The 22,673-nt window shown below is 34.7% G+C and overlaps 1 protein-coding gene across 3 annotated transcripts in view; it reads right to left on the bottom strand.

The window, feature by feature from the left end:
• Pkc53e (Protein C kinase 53E) overlaps window positions 1–22,673 on the bottom strand; it is a 62,352-nt gene that overhangs the window by 4,805 nt on the left and 34,874 nt on the right. Inside the window, exons 4-13 of one of the 3 annotated variants that reach the window (XM_083038425.1) lie at window positions 15,434–15,542; window positions 8,556–8,684; window positions 3,838–3,991; window positions 3,031–3,259; window positions 2,644–2,775; window positions 2,386–2,559; window positions 1,808–1,899; window positions 1,172–1,373; window positions 535–723; window positions 69–209 (exon numbers count right to left, since the gene is read on the bottom strand). In XM_083038425.1, the coding sequence (XP_082894551.1) occupies window positions 69–209; window positions 535–723; window positions 1,172–1,373; window positions 1,808–1,899; window positions 2,386–2,559; window positions 2,644–2,775; window positions 3,031–3,259; window positions 3,838–3,991; window positions 8,556–8,684; window positions 15,434–15,542 (1,551 nt within the window). Of the gene's footprint in view, window positions 1–68; window positions 210–534; window positions 724–1,171; window positions 1,374–1,807; window positions 1,900–2,385; window positions 2,560–2,643; window positions 2,776–3,030; window positions 3,260–3,837; window positions 3,992–8,555; window positions 8,685–15,433; window positions 15,543–21,499; window positions 21,612–22,673 lie in introns of all 3 variants that reach the window. The other 2 variants (XM_083038423.1, XM_083038426.1) reach the window with 2 other exon arrangements.

Genomic DNA, 22,673 nt, shown 5'->3' on the forward strand with positions numbered 1-22,673 from the left:
AGAACAATCGTTAAAAGAGTATTTTTGTTTTATAAATAAACACGAAAATATATATTTTGTCTGCTCACAATCTTTGGCTTGAACGGTGGCTGCACCTCGCGATTCTCTATCTTCTCCCAGTCGATACGTCGGAAGAACGCGTGGCTCCGCACATCGTCCTCGCCGCGCATTCCACATCCTAATCTCTTGCTCGGATTCTTTGTGAGGAACTGTGCAACGAACAAATTTCATGCAAGTTAAAAATTCATAGCCAGATACGTTATCCGTATATACATAATTTCTGCAAATAAATTAAATTTTAGCAAGGAAACTTCCGCGTACCAGAGTTCTCAGAATTTATAAATTTATGGAATCTTCAGCGAAAAACAGAATTTTATTTAATTATTTAATATCGGAGATGTAAAAAAGTTATAGCTAGTTTATAAAGAAGATTAATCCCTTTAGAACATATTTAAATAGGTCTAAAACTCTGCTTAAACTTTTGTTTAAATTCCAGGAAGCTATCGAGGTAATACCGGGAGAAGACATGCTTACCGCTTTACAAACTTCTTTGGCCTCTTTGGATAGACTCTTCGGATAACTGACATTATGGTCCGTAATAGCGGAGAAAAGTTCGTCCTCGTCTTCCCCATCGAACGGTGGCTGACCCACTAGCATCTCGTAGAGCAATACACCGTAAGCCCACCAATCCACGGATTTGCCATAAGGTTGATATAGGATAATCTACGCAAAGATAAAGAACAATGTAATTCCGCCAGGTAAGCTGGTCCCGAAATTTCAGCTCAATTTTATCAGATATATCCTCCCGGATTGGTTGAAAACTGCGATATTATTTCTTGCGAAATTTTCAGAGTCAATTTTTCGCAGTAAAAGTAATTTTCAAGAATAAAAAATTAATTATCGAAAATTGCGTTTCGGAAGCAAAAGAAAGAATATAATATTACTTATAATTTAAAGTTGACTTTAACAAAATTATAATTTTTCTGAGATCAGTTCGAGATATGGAAAATTAAAGCTAAAAGAATTATGAACAAATGTATGAAAAATATCTCGTCATATTCGTGCTGAAGAAAAATTGATTTTTAAATTTGCGAGAGAAACGACAGTGTATATCCTGTCAATCGCTAATATCTCGAGACAATATTATGACAAGTTCTGTGTAAACATTCACCTCCGGCGCTATGTAATCGGGTGTGCCGCAAAAGGTCTTGGTAGTTTTATCGCCGCTGATGCCTTCCTTGCACATGCCAAAGTCGGCGATTTTTATGTGACCGTCCTGATCCAGCAGAACGTTGTCGAGCTTGAGATCACGATAGACGATGCCGCGCGAGTGCAAGTAGAACATGCCGATAGCTATCTCAGACGAGTAGAATCTGCAAATGCGGAGGGAGACATGTAAATAGACGCGAGAGCAAAGCTCTACTCGTCGTGTCGAGATCAAGGAGCTTTGGGAATGAGATTCGTAGAAAACTTGGTGGAACGTGCCTTGATGTGGACGCGGGATAAATTAATCTCGAGGTCTCGTGATGCGGTCGAGATTAATGAGAGCAGAACTCAAAGTCACGACGACGATGACGACGAAGCGACACGAAACGCGCGCGAATGTCCGTCGTTGACGAGACACACATCTCTCGTACAATTGGTTTTCATTTCGTATTCGAAATGCGTCGACAAAGTTCAACAACGTGAATCGCTCGAGAGTTGCCGCGTCGTCGTCGTCGTCATCGTCTCACGGCGTTTTAATAGAATTAAGGATATCGATCCGCAAGTTAAAGCGGAGCACGTTCACGGACGTTAAAATACTCACACTGCCACCGGCTCTTTAAATTTGCCACACTGCTGTATTTGGTACATCAGATCGCCGCCGTTCACGTATTCCATTACGAAGTATAGACGATCCTGAGGTGGAAAGCAGAAAGCGGATCTTTGTAAGCCGCAAGCAAGTGTTTCAATTAATCTTTCATCGCGCACATATACAAGAGAGCTTATGTGCTTTTCGCTCAACGTTCCCCTCTTTGAGAAAATTTAATAGAAAACTTAATAAGCAGATTATACCATTTTGATAACGTTTGAATCAAATTTTGAAAACATAAACGAGAGTTTTACTTTTTTTCACACATATTTTGCCTCTCTTATAACAGAATTTTTTTACCTCCTATTTTAGAATTTAATGCGCTCGAAATATTTTAATATTTATTTTAAAATTTACAGTACAAAATACAAGTAAAAGTACTCTTATAAAATAAAAATAACCCAAATATTATATATAATTTATATTTATTTAATTAAATAAAATAATCAACTTTCTGTCCATTTATATTTGATCTTTTATTTAATAACCTGGAATTTACGTAATCCGGACTAGCAAGAAAGTATTATCCGTACCATTGTCTGAAAGCAAGAATGCAATTGCACGAGGAAGGGCGGTTTACTTGAGAGCGCGAGTACACGTTTCTCAACCATCGTGCATTCCACATCGTCGTCCTGGATAATGATGTCCTTTTTCAAGATTTTGATGGCGTACAGCTCGTCGGTTCCCTTTCTCTCCGCCAGCAAGACCTTGAATTAATTAATGATCCCGAAGTCGAGAAATGCAGTCGAATTCGTGTCGTATAGCCACCTCTCGAGATCGTCAAAACTCACCTTGCCAAAGCTGCCTTTGCCGAGTACCATTAAGAAATTAAAGTCGCTAGCTCGTATCAGATCGCTCTTGCCCATATTGTGCGGCACATCCTTATCCTGGCTCGTATGTGTCTTCTTCGTCACCGAAGTTTTCTAAATAAAATCCATAAAATGCCCGTGTATGAGTTACACTATAGAATATCTAAGCAATTATATTTTTCAAAATACAAAAAGTAAATGTCACATTTCGATTAATGCGTTATTTAAAATCGCTTTGTTATATTTATCAAAAAAATTATTTCACAATTTTAAGTTTGTTTAAAAAAAACTGATTGTTAAAATAAATATTTATTTTTTTACTTTTATATTTTAAATATAAATTGCAACAATTGTCAAGTAAATAAATACCCGCATTTTGGTTTTAAGCTCGGCGAGGTCGACGCCTTCCTCAGGAACAGGTACATTGTAGAACTCACCCTCCTCTTGAGTTAGGAGCTTGAACCAACCAGTCACAGGCGCTTTGATAAGCTCCGATATGCCAAATGATAAGGATCCCATAAAATCGTTCCTGGACGTTCGATCCCAATCCCATATCTCGATCAACAGCCGCCTATCTTTATCCTCGGGTTTGAGGTCGCTAATAGTAAAAGCCAGATTGCTAAGCCTTGCTTTATCTCACAAGGACAGCGATTCTCTTGCAATCTCTTCTAATTCAATTTCAAGATGTGCTCTTCCTACTTGAGTGATCGATTCTTTGATACGTCATAAGATAGACGGCTTGATATAGAAACATTTGATTTACATTTCAAAAATCTATTTGTTATCATATAATTTATTAAACAATGTCAACAAAAATGTCAATATAATTCTTTGATAAAAAACATTAAAAACATATCAAATTTAAAAAAACTAAAACTTTTATAAAATTGTAATTATTTACAATCTTTTGTATAATTTAATGTTTTGTGTGACTTGAGATAATTTTAGAGAGATATTGAATCATTAAATTCACTTCCGACAAATTTACACAATTTGTGTATCTATTTAATTTAATAAATAAGCGGAAACGTGTACTATTTATGTAATACTCGTGAAGCTCAATTGGAAGGAAACATCTTGAAACGTTTTATCGTTAAAAAAAAACATAAACATCTTAATCTTCAAGAATAAATATTTAATTGCCCGGCATAAACTTGACTCAGCGAAGCGACTTACAAGATGAGTGTCTCGTTCCATTCTGGATTTAAGTTCGACTTGATTGTCTTTGTTTTCTTCTTCACATTGTCCGAGTCCGGGATTAACTTCAGCTTAACGTAAGGATCCGATAGCCCGTTCGGATCCATCGGAATAAGATTTCGTCCTTCTCGCACTGCGAACGAACAAATCTAATTCTTTCGGAAACAATTGAGTAAAGAAGAATAAGCTTTTTGGAGTATACATTTATACGAATAACGAATTTTTCACGAATAATAGAATGCTTCGAAAAATATACTAATATCGATATTATTACAGATGAAAAATAATTCTTGCGTATTTAAAAAAAAACAAGCTATAAAAAAGTACGTCGTAAATTATCAAATGTTAGTCATAAACTTTACAATATCTGTATTACCAATTAATTTTTTCTATTACCAGTCACGTGTATTTATGCTATTTTTGTGTATTTTTTATGCATCGATTTAATTTAACATATAACATAATTTAATTTAAGATAATTTCAAGACTATTGACGAGATTTATAGAAACTTTTCTTTATGATAATCTATCTTTTTTTAAATATTAAGTTATCAATCTTTCTTATATCATAGAAAATTTATTATTTATATGTATAAATTTACATTATACATTTAATGCTGAAATGTGTGTGTGTCTGATATTTTATAATAATTAATTAATACCCTATTAGCTGGAGAGATAAAACGCGGCTAAGAAAAATCTAATTAAGTGGAGAAAAGTCGCGTTTTGTTTCACGCGAAGAAACCTCTAATAAAGGTTTTATCGATAACTTCGATTAAACCTCGAGGTAATATCCTGGTAGCCCGTTCGGGCGCACCGCGATAGAGCTTGAAGAAACCTAATTTTCGAGATAATCGAGAGGTGATAAGAACCTCGAGGGAACAAACCGACACGCCGTTTTCTCGCAATGCTTGTCGTCGAGCCATTTACAGTTAGATGAAATATTGCGATACGGCGGCAAGATGTTATCGCAGCTGGGTGTCACAAATATTTTCCTCTAAATTTATTAAAGGCTTTCGTTCCATCCGTCTAAATAATAATTCTCTCTACATTAAAGTATTTGACGATTTTCACGAAAACGCGTGTACGATGATTTATTCGATCGAGATTTATTACGTAACAAGTAGTCAGCATGGTATTTTCGGATGTTGCATCCGCGAATATTTATCTTTAATTTTAACACGTTTATTTATATTCACACTTACGTTATAATACAAGATGGTAATCACATCTTGTAACGAAAGCATATACTATTTATTAGCAACGGATATCGTTGCAATGAGTGACATGCGAATTTGACGTTCGTTTTCGGATTCCAGTTTTGCGAATTATAGTTTTGCGCAAGTAAAGTTTTCACGGTGGATAATTTTTCTCTCATCAAAATTTAACAAAGTGCGCGTTGCGTGCAACTAATGTCGCGAGTGTCGTGTAAAATGCCGAGCGATTCATTTTATATAATTAGTGCAAGCGCGAGCGTATTAATTGTTTTTTCACGAGTGTCAAAAGAACAGCAAAAACCGAACAAGAAAAGTAGCAGAAGCCCGGAAAGGCATCGTGCAACAACGGAGCGACTGTAAGCAATTTTTAACTTACTTAATTCATAATTTGTTACTCGTAAAATTAATTTATTTCTACAATCAAAATAATTTATAAAATTTGCCATTTTGCGGCCAACATGTATCAACAATTCCACTGTTGCGCATCCAGTGTATATTAAATAATTATTTACTTTAATTTCGAGATATAATGGATTTATATAATATCAGATGCAAGAATTAAAGAATTTCTGTATTTATTTTTATAAATTACTTTATATATAACTTATATGCACAGTCATTATTATATTATAGAAAATTAAAATAATTATTAAAAAATTGATAGAAATATTATACATAATTGTAACTTTCATAAATAGATTGTCTCAAAATGAATTTAAAAAATTAGTATCTAAATATTTAATCTTGAAACATAACTGTTCCTCGATTTATTGTGCAAACACATACAAAGCTGGCAAGCTTACAAAATAAAGCTTATTATTATCAGTTTATTATGAACTGTTTTGATAATTTACTCGGACATATTTTGGTATTTTATTACAAAATAGAATATTAATTACAAAATAAATAAACCACTTGAAATTTATGCGAAATTTAAATTCGCAGATATTATATAACAATATAAGAAAGACATCTACACAATATTATATTACACTTCACATAATGCGCTATTTTTTTAACTTTTTGTAATCTATCCATACATATTTCTATAATCTATCCATATTTATCCATATTTAACTTGAAAAAAATTAAGTGACATAAGATCCAATAATATGTCCAGTTAGAGTATAAAGTTAAACGGAGATTAAAAAATGTAAAAACGAATTCTTTGAAAAAAGCTAAAATATGCATTTTCTCTTTCTATCATCTTTCTAACATCTTTTTAATTAAAAATACAATGCTGCAACAGAAAATTGTCGCTCATATTTAACAATCGCTTTTTAGTTATCGAGTTAATTGGTAGTTTCTGCACAATCTGAGTAGTTGCTTTAAGATTAAGAGCTTAAGAGCTAATGTAAAATGATTCGCGAAGGCGACAAGTATAATAATGTATTACGATGTATTACAATTCAGACACGTGCAATCTAACGTAATATCGGATGCGATAAAGACAAGTTAAGCCGAGGCACTCGAGCAGCATCGGTTCCAATAAACCGATTTGACGAGAATCATGGAAAATTTAATGCACTCCAGCCGTGGTGAATTTAGAGGATGCCGACGAATATACAGGGTGTCCGGTAATAGTCGCATCAACCGTCGTGTGCAGGTAGATCTAGTTAAACCGAATAGAAAAGTCATCTACCATTTTGCGATATTCTCAATAATAAGAGAGAAATAAATTAAAGAAAATCAGCCAATTCGCGCGATGATAAGCGTGCGGCGAGAAGAGACAGCCCACTCGGGGGTCCAGAGTTAGCGCTACTCGTATGGAGTTACTGTCTTTTGTAAAGCGCTCCTCCCCGCTTCATCGCGCGCTTAGCAACCGTGTAACATTATACTGTTTCTTTTCGCCGCATGCTTAGTAACGACATAAAACTGGGCTGTCTCTTCTCGCCGTCGTTACGCGAATTGGCCGATCTTTATTAATTAATATCTCTCTTATTATTGAGAATATCGCAAAATGGTAGAGGACTTTTCTACTCGGTTTAACTAGCTCTACCTGCACACGACGGTTGATGCGACTATTACCGGACACCCTGTATATAGGCGCGGGGGTCACCGGTTGCGAATAATTGCGCTCTTAAGTTGTAATGATATTCAGAGCCATTACGTCTTTACGGTAATAACGTCTTATAATTATAAATGATAACCGATAAGAGTTCTGACGTATTCTGTCTCGTCTATTATATGTCTATTATAGAAATATGTATGAATAGATTACAAAAAGTTAAAAAATAGCGCATTATGCGAAGTATAATATAAAGAATTCATACTGTTATTACTTATTACACTACCCCTATCCGAAACAATGGACCTCGATGGACCTCGAAATCAAGGATGACGATGATTGTCTCGTTTTATTAAAAATTGCAGAATGAACGAAGAAAAGAGAAGGATAGAAAAAGCTCCCTAATTAATTTTAACGAGCGAGTGACATTTGTAAGCTCAGCTAATAAAGGGTCATTAACGAACTATAATATTAATATCGCGTCATTTATATAATGATCGTTTTTTTCTCTCTCTTTCTTTATCTCTAATTTAAACGCTCGTTAGAAATTCGTTGAATTTCGGGCCATTCGTTTGCTGCAATCGACGAATCAATCCTAGTTAATCGATTTGTTCACAACGGTCCCTCATTGAGAAGGAAATAACGATGCTTTTTCGTCGTTCGCGAAACGAAAATCACATCACAATCATTGCACAGATTTAACAGCATTTCGACAAGTGCTCACGGTACAAAATTTAAATCGGGAATTTTTTTCCGTGGCACGATCAAACTGTCAGAGTTCAAAAAAATTAATTGAATTAAAAGCCTTATATTTTGCGATATTAAAATGCGAACACTATGAGAACAGTTATTTTTTTCAATATTATTTAACTGACAAAAAATGTAAAAAACAGATTGAATATTTTTAATTATTAAACGAGAGACTGTTATAAATCGATAAAAATGAGATTTTTATGTACATTTTATTTTAATTTTTCTTGGAGATATGTAATTAAAAATTTTTTTTCATCTAGAATCATAGAAACATATTTTTAAAAAGTAGTTATTTTTTGTGTAAAAAACGTTCTCTTTTATAAATTGTTATAAATAATCGCAGGAATAATATTTCGCCAGCAAATCGTGTAATATTATACAATAATGGTATGAGATAACTCTCTTAGGATATAATAATTCACTTTAATCTAAAAATCTGAGAGAACGAGAAACTGAATAGTTCGTTAGCAATGACTGCACAAATAAAATATAACTTAAAAATATATCAAGAGTCGCGGTAGCGCGCCAAGTGTTATAACATAATAACAGTATACAGTAACAGATTGATTTGTGAGATTATAAAATATCAAAAAGAATTTTCACCAATGTAAATTCCGAGATAGAAACGTAAAAAAAAAAAAAAAAAAAAATAAATAAATAAATAAAAAGCGACAGAAATATCGGAATAAATCAGTATAAATCGATGATATTGAACTTACCCTCTATGGTGAGCTTGTTACCGGAACACGTGATGTGCAGGTGTATACGACCACGTCTTTCGGTGTGATCGCATCCGCATAGATTCGGCACGCTCTCCTCGCACCTCTTGTGTACGTTCATGTCGCATGCTATATTACATCGATTTATCGATTATATCATCATCGATTATAATTATTTTTTCTTTTTCTCTTTATGTGGCTAGATCAAACCCCTCCCTTTCCCCTATGTAATTTCAGACGAAACCACAGCTGTCGTTCGCGTTTCGAAATGGAAAGGGAATAGGCTCATTCGCCATTCTTAAATATTTCTAAATCAGCGTCCGATGCTTTAAAACTTTAATGATTCGAATGCAGCTGCGGTCACGCGCATATGTACGCGTAGGAGATAAACTGTGATTCAGGAATATAAATGAGACATTTATTTCGTAAGTAGTCTATCTTAAAGGTATCCTTCAAACATAGTCATATGTGTCAAAAATAATACATATACCTATTCTCTTATGTTAAATAAGCTAATATTAAAAAATTCAATAAAAAAATCTATCATAAAAAATAATTTCTTATTCGTCATAATGAAAAAAAACGATTAATATTTCTATATTTTTTTATATTTAAAATATCATATTTCAAGATATTTCGCTATATTTGCATCACTTTCAAAATAATCTGCTTGAATATACTACTACTACACGAAAGCCGAATACCGAGAAAATTTGTGTTTCAAAATATTGAAGGAATATTCGTTCTTTTTTATGCTGATAAAAATGTAACACTATATAAACGTTGCGAGAGAAAACCAACGTGAAATGGCGAATGAATGGGATCGCAGAGCGAATCGAATTTAAAACTAGCAGCCCGAAGAAAGCATGAGCTGAAGCAGTACGAGAGTAACTGCTTCTTGTCGATCTAGAGAGAGCTAATGGAGCAAAAATTGGCGCAATTCATGCAAAGTCTGAACCGAGTGGATAAATGAGCCTTTAAAAATGCAATTCGCTCTCCAATTTTCTTTTAATTATTAATCGAAATTAAGTAGTTCGATATATAAAATAAAATCATTAACGCGCGTGTTGCACTTTACAACAAAAAAAAAAAAAAATGGAAAAATTATTTTTACGGCAAAACATAGGATCTCATTTGTTGTGATTATGTGCATTCCCACGCGTACATATGTTAAAATCTTTCTCACTATCTGGTGCGCGTGAACATATGTAATAATAATGAAAGGTTCAACACACAAATGGTAGATAGTGACGTGTATGATTGTGTACAAATACATGTCGACAGAAAGCTAAATTGCGAGTAACACGAATGATAATCACGCAAGTGATCAACACACAGTGTGCAATCAGAGTTTTCGCATGTCCGTTAAAGGATGGGATATTATACGATTACTTGTGAATTCACGCGCTGATAAGTGAGCGCTATAAATCTACGGACGTAATAGATATATAACGTTTACGTGCATGCACGACAAATATTGTTTGTGTGTAAATACATATGTACAGTGAATTCTCGTGCGTCGGTGCCTATAATCTATGTACATGTATATACAGTGAAATTCGTACTTATATATACAGACTCGTTAAATTTCAATACAATCCTTAGAGTACTAACAATAAGTACTTAAGGCTCCTGGCTCCTTGTCGACCATGTCGAAATCGTGACGTCAGAGGCGAGAAAACACACGCTAAAATTTCTTAGATGCCATTTCGAAATAAAAATATATTTCGATGAAACAGCACTTCAGATGGCTTTAGCACACTCTTAAAAAACCCCGAAAACTATCCTTTCCCCTTTATAATCAATCAACAGCTGTAAAATGTAATATTATGAAGCCCAGTCCGTCTGGTCTTTGCACATGCGCAGTCATTCCGCATGTCAAAGTCTGATATCTCGATCATTTTACAGCTGTTGATTGATTATAAAGGGAAAAGGATAGTTTTCGGGGTTTTTTTAAGAGTATGCTAAAGCCATCTGAAGTGCTGTTTAATTGAAATATCTTTTCATTACAAAATGGCATCTAAGAATTTTCATCGTGTGCTTTCTCGCTTCTGACGTCACAATCCAATATGGCCGCGGTGAGTACCCAGGAGCCTTAAAGTATTAAGCCACATATAAAAATTGTCCAATAATAAATAAACCGTTTACGCAATTAAATAAAACTTCATTGCTCGCTTAAGCGTATTTTATCTTTTCACAAAGTTTTAATTCAAGATTCAATTATATACATCAAAGTATTTAGAAGAAATTAAAAGTTATATGTAACTGAGTTAAAAATTATAATCTCTTTAGAAAGTTCTCTGCAAAAATATATATATCTTGATCAAAAAGTTGTCATTAAAATTAAGATAAAAAAAATTTTCTTTGAAACAGAGAGAAATAAATTTAATTAATAATTTAATCCAATTAGATATTATTCTAACGAGAATTTCGCTGTATATATAGTAGCAGAAAATTGTAATTATATATATATTTATATATACAAAATTAATAAACATTATTATATAATTATATTCTATTTTAATAATTATATAATAATTAATTACTCATCCGAGTGAGGATGTGATACGTTAAATCGTATAATATATATAATTTATACATATGTATGTACAATATACTGATGTGGGGATGCGTATGATGGCACATCGGGGGATGTTCAACACCCGACAAGATATAGATACCGACGCGGGGTTAGAATGCGCCGGTTTGAATAAGCGGCGGGTGAATAGGCGAAGAATGGAGAATGGTATATTAAAATACGTTTCTGCTCGCGCGCTTTGTCGTCAAACATAGATAGTCGAGATAGGTCGTCCGTCACGACAGAGAGAACGAGGAGGGAAGAGCGAGATGCAACAACAATACAGTACAGTTGTGATAACACAATTAAAAATGTATCAAGACCGAAAGTAAAGTGTATACCTACGTAAGAGAGCAGTGTCACGATGTTAATATTCCGTATTTTTCTGTTGGAGAACGCGTATTATTATACGTATCTCGAATACGCGTTCATTCGGATCACGAATCGATATGTAATCGATCGGCTTCTCTTACAGTTCAGCGATCGTATACGGATAATGTTTTATGTTAGAGACGATCTAGTGTTTTCTATAATTTTTCTAAAAACTTGAAACAAGCGCGGATAATAATCTCGTTATGTCACCGATGTTTCATATACATCTCTGTGCCACTCTTACCGCATTGCAAAAATTTACACATTAGAGAGATATCGTCAATGCACGGATTTTCTGTGTCAGTTGACGTGTAATCGCGCATCTCGTCGTCCGGAAACTTTTCAGGACTCGCGAGAGAAGAGACGATGGTGAGATGTAGCGCTCTGAATGTGCAGGATGGTGGATCTCCGGATCGGGAAAGGCGAGGAATGCTTCTTTCGGGTGCAACAGGGGGATGATTACGCGATCTAAATCCCGTGTTAAACCCGTAGCGAAGACGTCGGAGCGCAAAAAGTGAACTACACTCGAGTCAAGGATCTGGTTTTCAGAGTGAGATATATCTTTTGCGAATGCCCAACGCTACGATGGAGATTACGATAGGATTTCATGACTTTTTTTTAGAACGTTCTCGAATTTAAATTGATTTGAATCGATGTCTCATTATTTCGATCAATGCTGAAAGCGGCTTAATTTTAGTAGACTCAAATTTCCGTGCCGTAGAAATCCGTAGAAATGCGTGATCTCTATGCTTATTCGCGCTAATTGGTGTATTCGTATATATTCCCGATTGGAAAAATCTGAATTGGAAATGTTTCCGAATCGTAAAATATTACATTAATTTTTTTTATAATTACAAATATTTATTAAAAATTATATATAGATAAAAATATTTTATATTTGTGTGAAAATATTGACTTTTTTTATAAATTGAAGCCATAGAGCTTTAATAGCTACCGAATCCTGTTAATAAAGAGTTAAAATCTCAATAATTTCTCAAGTTTTCGAATAAGCAGACAGTTTGATAAAATATATTATAATTATATTGTTTTTCGATTAAAAGCTATTATTTCTTTTTCATACATATAGATGTATAGAGAAATATATATATTACAATGTATTTTTTCTATATAATACACACACTATAAGCGACTTCCGTCTCCTTGTCAACTCTTGAATGGCTTCTGTTAACGAAGTTAATGACACAGAAATGACTGACAACATTCGTTGGGCTTCCGCGCTCATAATCCATAATTAAATATCTATATATAATTAAATCGACCGCTTCAATAAATTACACTTTACTTTATATACGTATCATAATATACAGAGTTTTCCGTTTGTTAGATACAAACACTTTTATGTCAAATTACGAACTTTTATGTCAAATTATGTGTAAATTTGTTAGAGTAACATTTTGTTAAAAACAAATTTCATTTTGTTAAAAAAAAAGGTCATGGAATTACAATTTCTAAATAGTTTGTTTAACGACTTCATCCGTGGGCAAACTGACTATGTGACTGTGAAAGAAACACGCCGTTTTCTAGCTGAAAAACTTGGTGATATCAGTGTTATCGCCTCGAGGCACTATCTAAAGGTCGTATATAATATTCGTTCTGTGGAATGGAAATTTGACTTTCGATGATCTTAAGAGTACGTAAACGCGAAAGTGAGAAACATTACGAAAGTAGGGAGCGGTTCGAGTGGCACTATCATGTATAACCGATGATTATCCTGGGAGGAATCTCTCCACTTCTTAAACTCTTTTCCAAAGAAAAGAAAACTAAATATATATATAAAATATTTTGATAAATAACTGCGTAATATTTTTTCATAATATTTTTTAGACCAAAAATAAAAAAATTTAATGAAGCGAGATAAATGCAAAGCAATTGCAAAACAATTATTCGAATCGATTATTATGACAAAAAAAATGCTATTTTTTAGATTTCCCATGCTTTACAACATTTTTTGTCAAGAGTAAGAATTTGAAGAGCTTATGATATCGATTCTTTGCGAATTTTTCAAATTTAGAGCGTTAGATCCATTTTGCATAACTTTACGTTGGCTCCTCCCAGGAGTCGGTGACCAGAAATTGTGGATTCGTAAGCTCGTGTAAAATCTGCGCTTCGAGGCGGTCCGTCCGCTCCGATGTTCGGACAAAATGTCTGGCGAAGCGAAATATCCTCGGACACACAATTCTGAATCTACTCGAAACAGATGTGCGCGCGCGACTACTGGAGATACTGGAGTTTCGAGTCACCTGATCTGTGCATTTCCGAGATGCTCTCCCGGGGATTTCACGGACGACGAAGAAAAGCCATGGAACATTTGTTATTCCTAAGGTCGATACCGCCCCATCTGGGTTCAGCCCAACATCTATTTCTGTCCGATATAGCCCGATGCTAACATTTAACCAATTCCCTTGACGCGTTTTCGTAATCAAATTTGTCGCACCTCTAATAAAAAATGTATGATACATTTCTTCTTATAAAATATTTAGTAAATTTGTAGTCATTCAGACACCGTTTAAAAAATATATTAAGTGTCGATGAATAATTCTACTTTCAAAATGTCTATGCTTCTTTCGAGAAATCATGTTCGACAAAAATTGAAAAAGATAATAATAAAATGCCTTTAAAAAGTGTTTTTAATGTATTTTCACATCACTATTTTAAATAAATGAATCTAACGTGATATCGTATTATAAATGAGTTAAAAAGTACTTTAATTAATTTATTTAATTAGTATTTTTTAATTATTATTAGTAATTTCAAATTAGTAAACTTTGTATCTCTTATTTTTTAAATACATTACGAATAAAAAAATTCATAAACATTTATGCTAATAATATAGCATAATAATATGGCATAATTAAATTAAATCTTGAACCTTTAAATGTTTACGCTAATTAAGTCCAATATTACTGAGAATAAAAATATCTACTTTTTGAACTATGCTTTAAATTAGCCGCGATAACTTCAAAACAATTTAATGCACCGTGAGATAGAAGCAACAAAGAAGGACTTAATTGCCTAGTACTTTTGTATACCGGCTGTTCATGAGTGCGCGCGGCCTCGTAATCTGAAAAGTCTGTAACTGGGTCTCCGAATAAGCGCGCGAAACGGGCGCAACGATGAAGCGCGATATCGATATGTTAGCTATTAATAGCGATATAACGAATTACCTGTTAGTACTGTCGATGGATTTTCGATATTCTTTTTTATCGGTATATTTTCTCGCTTTGCTCTTGTAATAATAACACATAATATCATTCGTTAAAATGCTTCAACGAAACCGTAACATGATCGTTTTTCTACCGCAATATTGCCAGTAACACAGAATCACCTTTACTACTTTATTCGAATTATTCGTGAATTATACATGGTTCAATAAAAAAAATCCAAGAACAAAGATAATTATTCTTTGTAGTTTTAGCAGATCACAATTTTGAGGAATTTAAAATTTGTAAAGATATGCTATTTAACGTGCTTTTATTATATTACAGCTACAATATGAAAAGTTCAATTTTCTCTCTTAAGGAATAATCATTTTCTTTCGTTGGCTAAAAAAAAAAAATTTTTTTTTAATTGTATTATATCGAGCTAATTATCGCACTTATATTACGTCAACGAAAGAATCGCCACTGTCTAATATTCCGTAATCAAATTCGATGTCCGAAATTTTGACATCGGCTGTCAAATCGATCATACTACCGGGACGGAGGCATTCGGTCGACCTAGATGGGAAACGCATTCCTGTGGAACCACGAAGGTGATTGGTGGTGGTGGTGGTGGTGATAATGATAGATCGGGATTGATGTGCTATGAGATATCTAAGACCGTTTGATGGATTTGGCGAAGTGTCGTTGATACGCGCAACACGCGGGCTTGACTTTTTCGACTTATATTGTTAGCTTTCTAACTCTACCTGAACACTTGAGTCCCTGATGGGCGATACCATGAAGCATCGAGCCGCAGTGGTCGCAGAAGGTCGGCGTCAGGTACGTGAACACGTCCCATTTGTGCTTTTGGCTCGCCTGGGAACAAGAAATAGAGACCCGGAAAAGCCCGGTCCTTCATTTGCAGTCTGATCTCATCGCATGAGAAGATCGAGACGGACGGTGACGTCGATCGATACCCCAAAGGGAAGGGAATTCAGTTTCGGGAGGAAAAAGCATTAAGCCCATTCTGTCGCTATATCCCCTTGCTCCTTTTCTATTTCTTTTTTTTCCCCATTTTTTTGCACCAACCCAAAAGCTAAAGTGAGGCAGAAGCAACAAGGAAAAGTATATACGTGCACGTGAACCACGTGATGATGAACGTAAAACAAGGTGGCGCACACAATCATGATGAAACGTCGTTGATGAGAGTGTGTCGCACAGGTGCAACTTGAACTCCTTTTATAGAGTCTGTTTCGTCGTGAGTATCGATATAAATGTCAATATGACCTATATCTAGATATGTTTGCGCAAAGTTTCTAAGTTCCAGAAACACAAAGTAATTTTTGTTGTGTTTTTTTTTTGCATCGAGCTAAGATTTGCTAAATTTGCAATTGGACGAACCAAAGGAGAACTTTCGCTTTATTGCGAAATCACAAACAGATTGTTAACAATGATATAAAATAAACTGTGTCTTGTGTTGTAGTTAGAAAGTATTCTTTAATTGATTTGCAATTCTAATGAGGTAATTATTTATGACATAACAATCTCTCATAAATAAAGTATGAATTAACTTCACGTAAAGCCTCAGAGAATGTTTTACAATCGCATCCTCGAATGTGTTAGGATTGAACCCCCATTGAAAATAACTCTACCTTCTAAATCGAATATTTTGTGGATGCAAATGATTTCAATCCACCTTTCCGATGCACGAAGAAAAGTGCAGATTTGTGACAAAGTACGCGAGGAAAAGAGATTCAAAACAGGAGAATAACACACACTGGCACACAAAAATTCCTTAACGAGACGATCACTTGCAAAGTCTTGAAAGGTTGCGCTGCGGTTCGAGATCGGCGTGCGACGGTCGATTGGAAATTTACGGTCGTTACTATGAATATTTTTCTTCGCATAAAAGACTATAAAAATCTGTTTCACGAGACTTGAACGTGGGCAGAGTATCATCAGTTATTATCGAGTCGAGTATCGTCAATAGCGGCGTTATTCTTAGACCCCGATGTAGGAAAGGCTTTCACTCAAAGTGCTCAAAAGAACGTCAGCGGAAAAATGCAGTGTCAACTGCGCGAACATCTATCGATGATAATAATCTATAAAATTTTGATCAAATTCCACCTACGATTCTATCATGTCACGCAATGTACAAAACTACAGAAGACAAAAGAAAGAGAGAGAAGAAGAGCCTCTTTCAAAATAATTTTTATTATCGAGAATGATTACTTGCGTATCACTCTTCGTAATTTTCGAAGAATAATTCTTATTACTCACAAAATAATCAATACCTTAAATAAATAAATTTTTTGTTTCTTTGCAAAAAAAAAGCAAAAAATTTAAATATAAATTATCTTTGGATTCCAGAGTACATTAAGCGACAAGTTATTCCATAATCTCTCTTATAAAGTGAAAATGGTGCGAATAGAAATACCATCGAAGACACAAGAATTCTTGTAAGCTGTCGAATTAAATTCCTCGAAGTAATGCCTACGAGATTTAATTGAATAGCACCTGTTCGAAGGCATTTTGTAGCGGAGAATCTCTCCCTTTTTCGCATAAAGAATCTTTGTGTTACGCCAGGCTTCCCTCTTCTCCAGGCTTTTCTTCCGGACTCAACCATCTCATTAATTTTCACGCCACTCTTTTGCCCTTCTCCTTCTCCCACGCTTCACATCTCGGGCGCCAGCTCGTCTTTGCAAAGAGAACCTCCTCTCCCTATATCACTATTTCCCGTAAAAGACCAGACCTTTGTCACGGTTCCACGAGTGCATCTGACGCGAATATCACCTAGACGCATCTGCGTATCTTCGTTATAGCTTTACCTTCCGTCCTTTCTCCCCCTCTACTCGCGAATCCTGGTCATAGTCGGGCTCGAAAATGAAATCATGGACGCGAAAAGCGTGAAAGCCCTAGGATGGACTTTATATAGAGAGTCTGTATTATCTTTGTCATTGTGTAACGTGATAAAATCGGATACTACGATAGAACGGAGCATTTCTCTACGAAATCAGTGTGAAGTAAAGAGGACAGCGGAGATGATAGCGGATGGCAGTGGATTTTAAAATTATAGAAACCGCAAAATTGGTTCAAGTAAGTAGTACGATGTAATAGCGAACGTACACGCTAGAACTATTTTCTAACTTCATTAGAAAGTTTGCGCTCTTTAATTGAGCCCCTCACTCGCTTAAAGTTGCATGAATAATACATTTCCAAATCTCTGACAGACAAAATTCTGTATAATATCAAGAATAATGAAATTTTCTCGCGCATATAATATTTTCATTAAATATTTCATTTTTACATCTACACATATATGAAATTTTTATGCTCACTTTTATATTTATAATTATATATTTATAGATAATTTATTGTGCAAGTTTTATAAAAATACGACAGACGTCATGTGTCCATTTATTCTAATAATAAAGAAATGCAAGTATGTATATTTGATATGTTAAATGTCAATCTCTTATTACAATCACGAAGATCATTTAAAAACCGATGTGAAAGTTTGATCAGCAATGCCAATTCGAGAGAGTAATATCAAGATTTTTGCGACAGAAATGATTGTCAAGAGTCCAATCACGAGCACGAGCACTTTTAACGATCTCTAAAACCCAAGTGGAAGAGAGCAAAAATATGGGACGTGAGCGCGCTTTAAGAGAGACTTACAGGAAAGGCATTGTTCTCATCTTTCTCTCGAAAATGACAATAAGAGCGACAATACATGTAGAACGTTGCTAAGAACATTGAGAATCTAGCCAGCCAGAAATGAATAAATTAAACGGTACAACGCGCGCGAGATACATATTGGTACTGTGCCAATATTTATATTTCCGGCCTGTTTCTTTTCTTTTCCATTTCTTTTTTTCGACGAGAAAGGACGGATGATTAAACCGACGCGACGGTTGAACGATCGAACGCGCAAACTCGTATCGTCACGCTTATATGCTAATCGGATCTAATCGGACCATCGCGAAATGCATTCCTTCAAGCGCGCGCGCCTCTTGACGGCCAAGTTAACTGTGTCGCTTTTATCGTTGCATCGATGGCGTGTAAAATTGCGGCTCGCGTGCCGTTGATCACCGCGAAAAGATTAGCGGAACGCGATGTCTTTACTCGACACGATGAAGAAATGATAAACGTACTCGAGAAGTACAAAAGCGACTCGTGTGAGGTAATCTGTAGAGGAAAAACTAGAAATATAAAAAGTACATTACACATAGGTTCTCGATACTTAACATTCGAGATGTTTGCTTTTCTATGTTACATACTTTTTTTTTATTTTATATTATATGTATACATATATACATTTAATCATCTCATCGCTTTCATATCTCTCGTCTATACGGATAGAAGTATCGTAAAATAGAAAGACTATCGGTAGATTTTCGATCTTAAAAAATTAATTGTTTAATAATAAATTAAAATTGAGAAATTTTACGCGCGCGCATCAATATACCGTTATATTTCTTATTGTTAGTACGAAAGAAAAATATATATTGCGAGATTTTTCGCAAGCGAATGATAAATTGAATTCGCGAATGGTAAATCGTTCTTTCAATGGAATATACGACGCTGAACATACGTTTTCGTGAATTCCTGTTACAAACGACCGATCACAAATATCGTGACCGAATAACGATCGAGTTCGGAATTAAAGCGCTGATAAATTGCGGATAATAAAGAAATCGATGATTCACTGGATTGAATTAAAGCGAACGCATTAAAGGGATACACAAGAATGTCGCAAACTGTCAGGAAACAAAGACCTTTCGAGGAACATGAACAAAAAGTGTGAAATTGTGAAACGACTCTTAGAACAAACGGATACACACAAAAAGAGAGAAAAGAGATAGACAATCGATAAAAACGGAGGATCACGTCAATGATATCCGCAGAAATACATCGAGGAATTACATCGAGAAAATCACATCGAGAATCACATCGAACAAATACAGCGAAAAAATGCACGACTTTTGTGCGGTTCAGGTGCAACGGCAGAAACTTGTGATAACAGTGAAAAGTATACACGGTCGTAAAAAAGTCCATTAATCTCAAAAGTCTATACACGCGCCTAAGAAAAGCACAGAAAAGCAAGTATCACACTCTTTTAATGCGTAAAAATCTCAAAATATTTCAAATATTATTTTCGATAATACTTATGTAATTATTTACATACAAATATATATTATAGTTTTCAAAATATTTTGTTGATATCCTATATATATTGTAGAATATTATCTAGTAAAAAATATTATATATAATACTCTTGTAAATTTTTCGTAAAATTTGACTTCCTTCTTAGGTATATGTATTAGAACTTTCCATTGTCCAACATATATACGTTACACATACATACACACATACATACACACGTACACACAGATCATGAACAAATCACACAACAACTGCACAGATATTATTTACAAACGCAAACTTGATTGGCATATAATGCCGAGAAAGTCTGGTCGAATATTTTTTCGGTGCCATAACTGTACAAGGATTATTTACAGCTTCGTTGAGGGTGTGAGGGAGGATGGGAATTGACTTGACAAAGAAAAAAATATAACTCATGTTCAGTGACGTTATCTCAGCGGCTATGTATGTGCTCTCGATATGTAGATCGGCTCGCGGACTAATTGTCAAAGCAAACTGTTTTTTTTTTTTTTTTTTTTTTTCTGTGTCGTCCAGAACAGTGTTACCGGTCTAAATACTCAAAGGCGAGTTCATCCAATTATCGACAAAAGGCATTCTTTTGAAACGCCAACTTTTTGAACCGAGCACAATCGTCTCGAGTAAGTAATCCGAATATTAAACTAAAATGTATTAAAAGTGCAAAGGAGTCTTTTATACTATATGAACGATCTATCTGAAAGAGGCAACGAAAAAGGGATACGTAAAAGAGCTATGTAAAATTGTTAAAGTGTACACCCCTTATGTAAAAGACAAAGAGAGAGAGTGAAAGAACGGGATCAAAATAAATGAATTATGAACAAAATGCAAAACTCGGTCAAAAATTTCCTTCTATATATCTTTCGCTCTTCTGTTTTCGCCAGAAAAGTTTTATATTCCGTTTGCGAGCTCCTCTCTTCCGCCTTCCATCTCTCTCCTTGCTCTTTTTTGTCGCAGGACAGTGTATCGTTATATGCAAGGTAGCAATCCACACATGATACACACAAAAACACACACGCGCACACATACGCAGCCACGTGTGAAATTGCGTCCCCACTGACAGAAAGAGGAACGCAGTTAATACGCACAAAAGCCCCGGTCGGCAGTGTGCATAATCCACGCCGAAGGATATATCGTGTACATAATTAAAAGCTCCGCTAATCGCATTAGCAGGTACGTCAGAACGCGCGCGGATAAGGAAGACGATCATCCACTGTCGCGTTCATCTGCGATCATTGTTAACGCGATTAATCGGAATTGCAGTCTCCGTGCCACGACGGCGGACGAGAATATACTCTCGTAGAATTACTCTCTAGCTCTATAGAATATTTACAACGAGTGTTATTTACAGACAAGGAGAGAGAAAAATAGATAGAGAGATAGACCAATATACAGGAGTACAATACGAAGACAAAGCAACACCACGCTGGGCCAAGAAAAAACAGAATGAAAAAGAAAAACGTGTAACGAGTGTACTCTGTACGTGTGAACGTGCGTATATATTTTATATATATACATATGTGTGTGTGTCTATATAGTGTATATCTCATCCCATAGACACGTGTAAGTGGAGTGCGTGTTATTTGACCGTGAGCTGTGTTATTGTATTGCTTGACTTTTCGTCGTTTTCTTTTTCGTTCGTCATATGATACCTTGGCACTTCATGCCCTGGTGGATGACACCATAGAGAAGACTACCGCAGTGGTCACAGAAGGTGGGGCTGTTGTAGGTGTGTTGCTTGAAATGGTGCTTCGTCCGCGTGTCCTGCGTTATTATACCATTACACCGTGCACACACACGCAGACTCTCTGGTCTGAGATGATAATGACAATGATACGGAAAAGGGTAGAAAATGTGTAGCGGTTGATAGGGATTGATCGGCTATAGATCGCTGGATTTCCCGGTTGAGTTAAACGCAACGCGATTTGCTCGAGTAACGACATTTGATCAAATAAAAATCCTAAAATGGTGACGAATAAAAAATTTACAGTCATTTGTCGAATTTACCGTACACTAATCTGCCCGATAAAATGGAGCACACTAGTCTAATTGTCTGAAAGATTAATCTTTCCGCAAATCTATCTGAAAGGGTGAGAACGTTTTTTGAGAAAATCTTTTAATGAGCAATGCAAGATATATTACGTTTAAAAGTAAATTGAAATCTTTCAAATATAATATAATGTATAAATAAATAATTCCATAAACAAATATAAATAAAAACAATATTAGAAAGAAATAATTTATTTACTATCTATAAATACGTTTTAATTGTAAATGTAACATTTAATTTTTAATCTTAAAAAAAATTATGCTCATAATGAGGCACAAAAAATATATGTTATAATATATTCATAAATATTTTACAAATGCGTATTAATTTATATATGATAATATAAACGCGACGATCGATATATTTTTAATTTTTTTGAAGAACGACCAAATTAAATCGAATATTTCAAGAAAAGAATAAAGATTAAGCATCGTTTCAAACTTACACAAACGTACTTATCATTGCGAGAATATTTAATCCGATTAGAATAAGAAATTTCCTTATTCGAGATCGAAAGGTTAAGTGCCGCAAGAATTTCTTTATTCAACTTTATTGAAACAATCTATAACTTAATTCTGAAGCATCGTTCTTCAAATTTGAAAACGTTGCAATATTCATCAATTAAATATCTTTCGAAATATCCATCTCAATCTCTCCTAAATTTTGAAAATTTTTCATAGAAAAAAAATTTTCTAAATTAATATGTCCTTTTTTCGTGAAATAAACTGTACCTCACTATCTTGAAAATGTTGTTAGTTATTATCATTACGCAAGAA

Source organism: Prenolepis imparis, unplaced genomic scaffold, assembly GCF_030444845.1.
Source record: "Prenolepis imparis isolate NDT839.2.m4 unplaced genomic scaffold, iyPreImpa1.0 SCAF_5, whole genome shotgun sequence".
Lineage (NCBI taxonomy): Eukaryota > Metazoa > Arthropoda > Insecta > Hymenoptera > Formicidae > Prenolepis > Prenolepis imparis.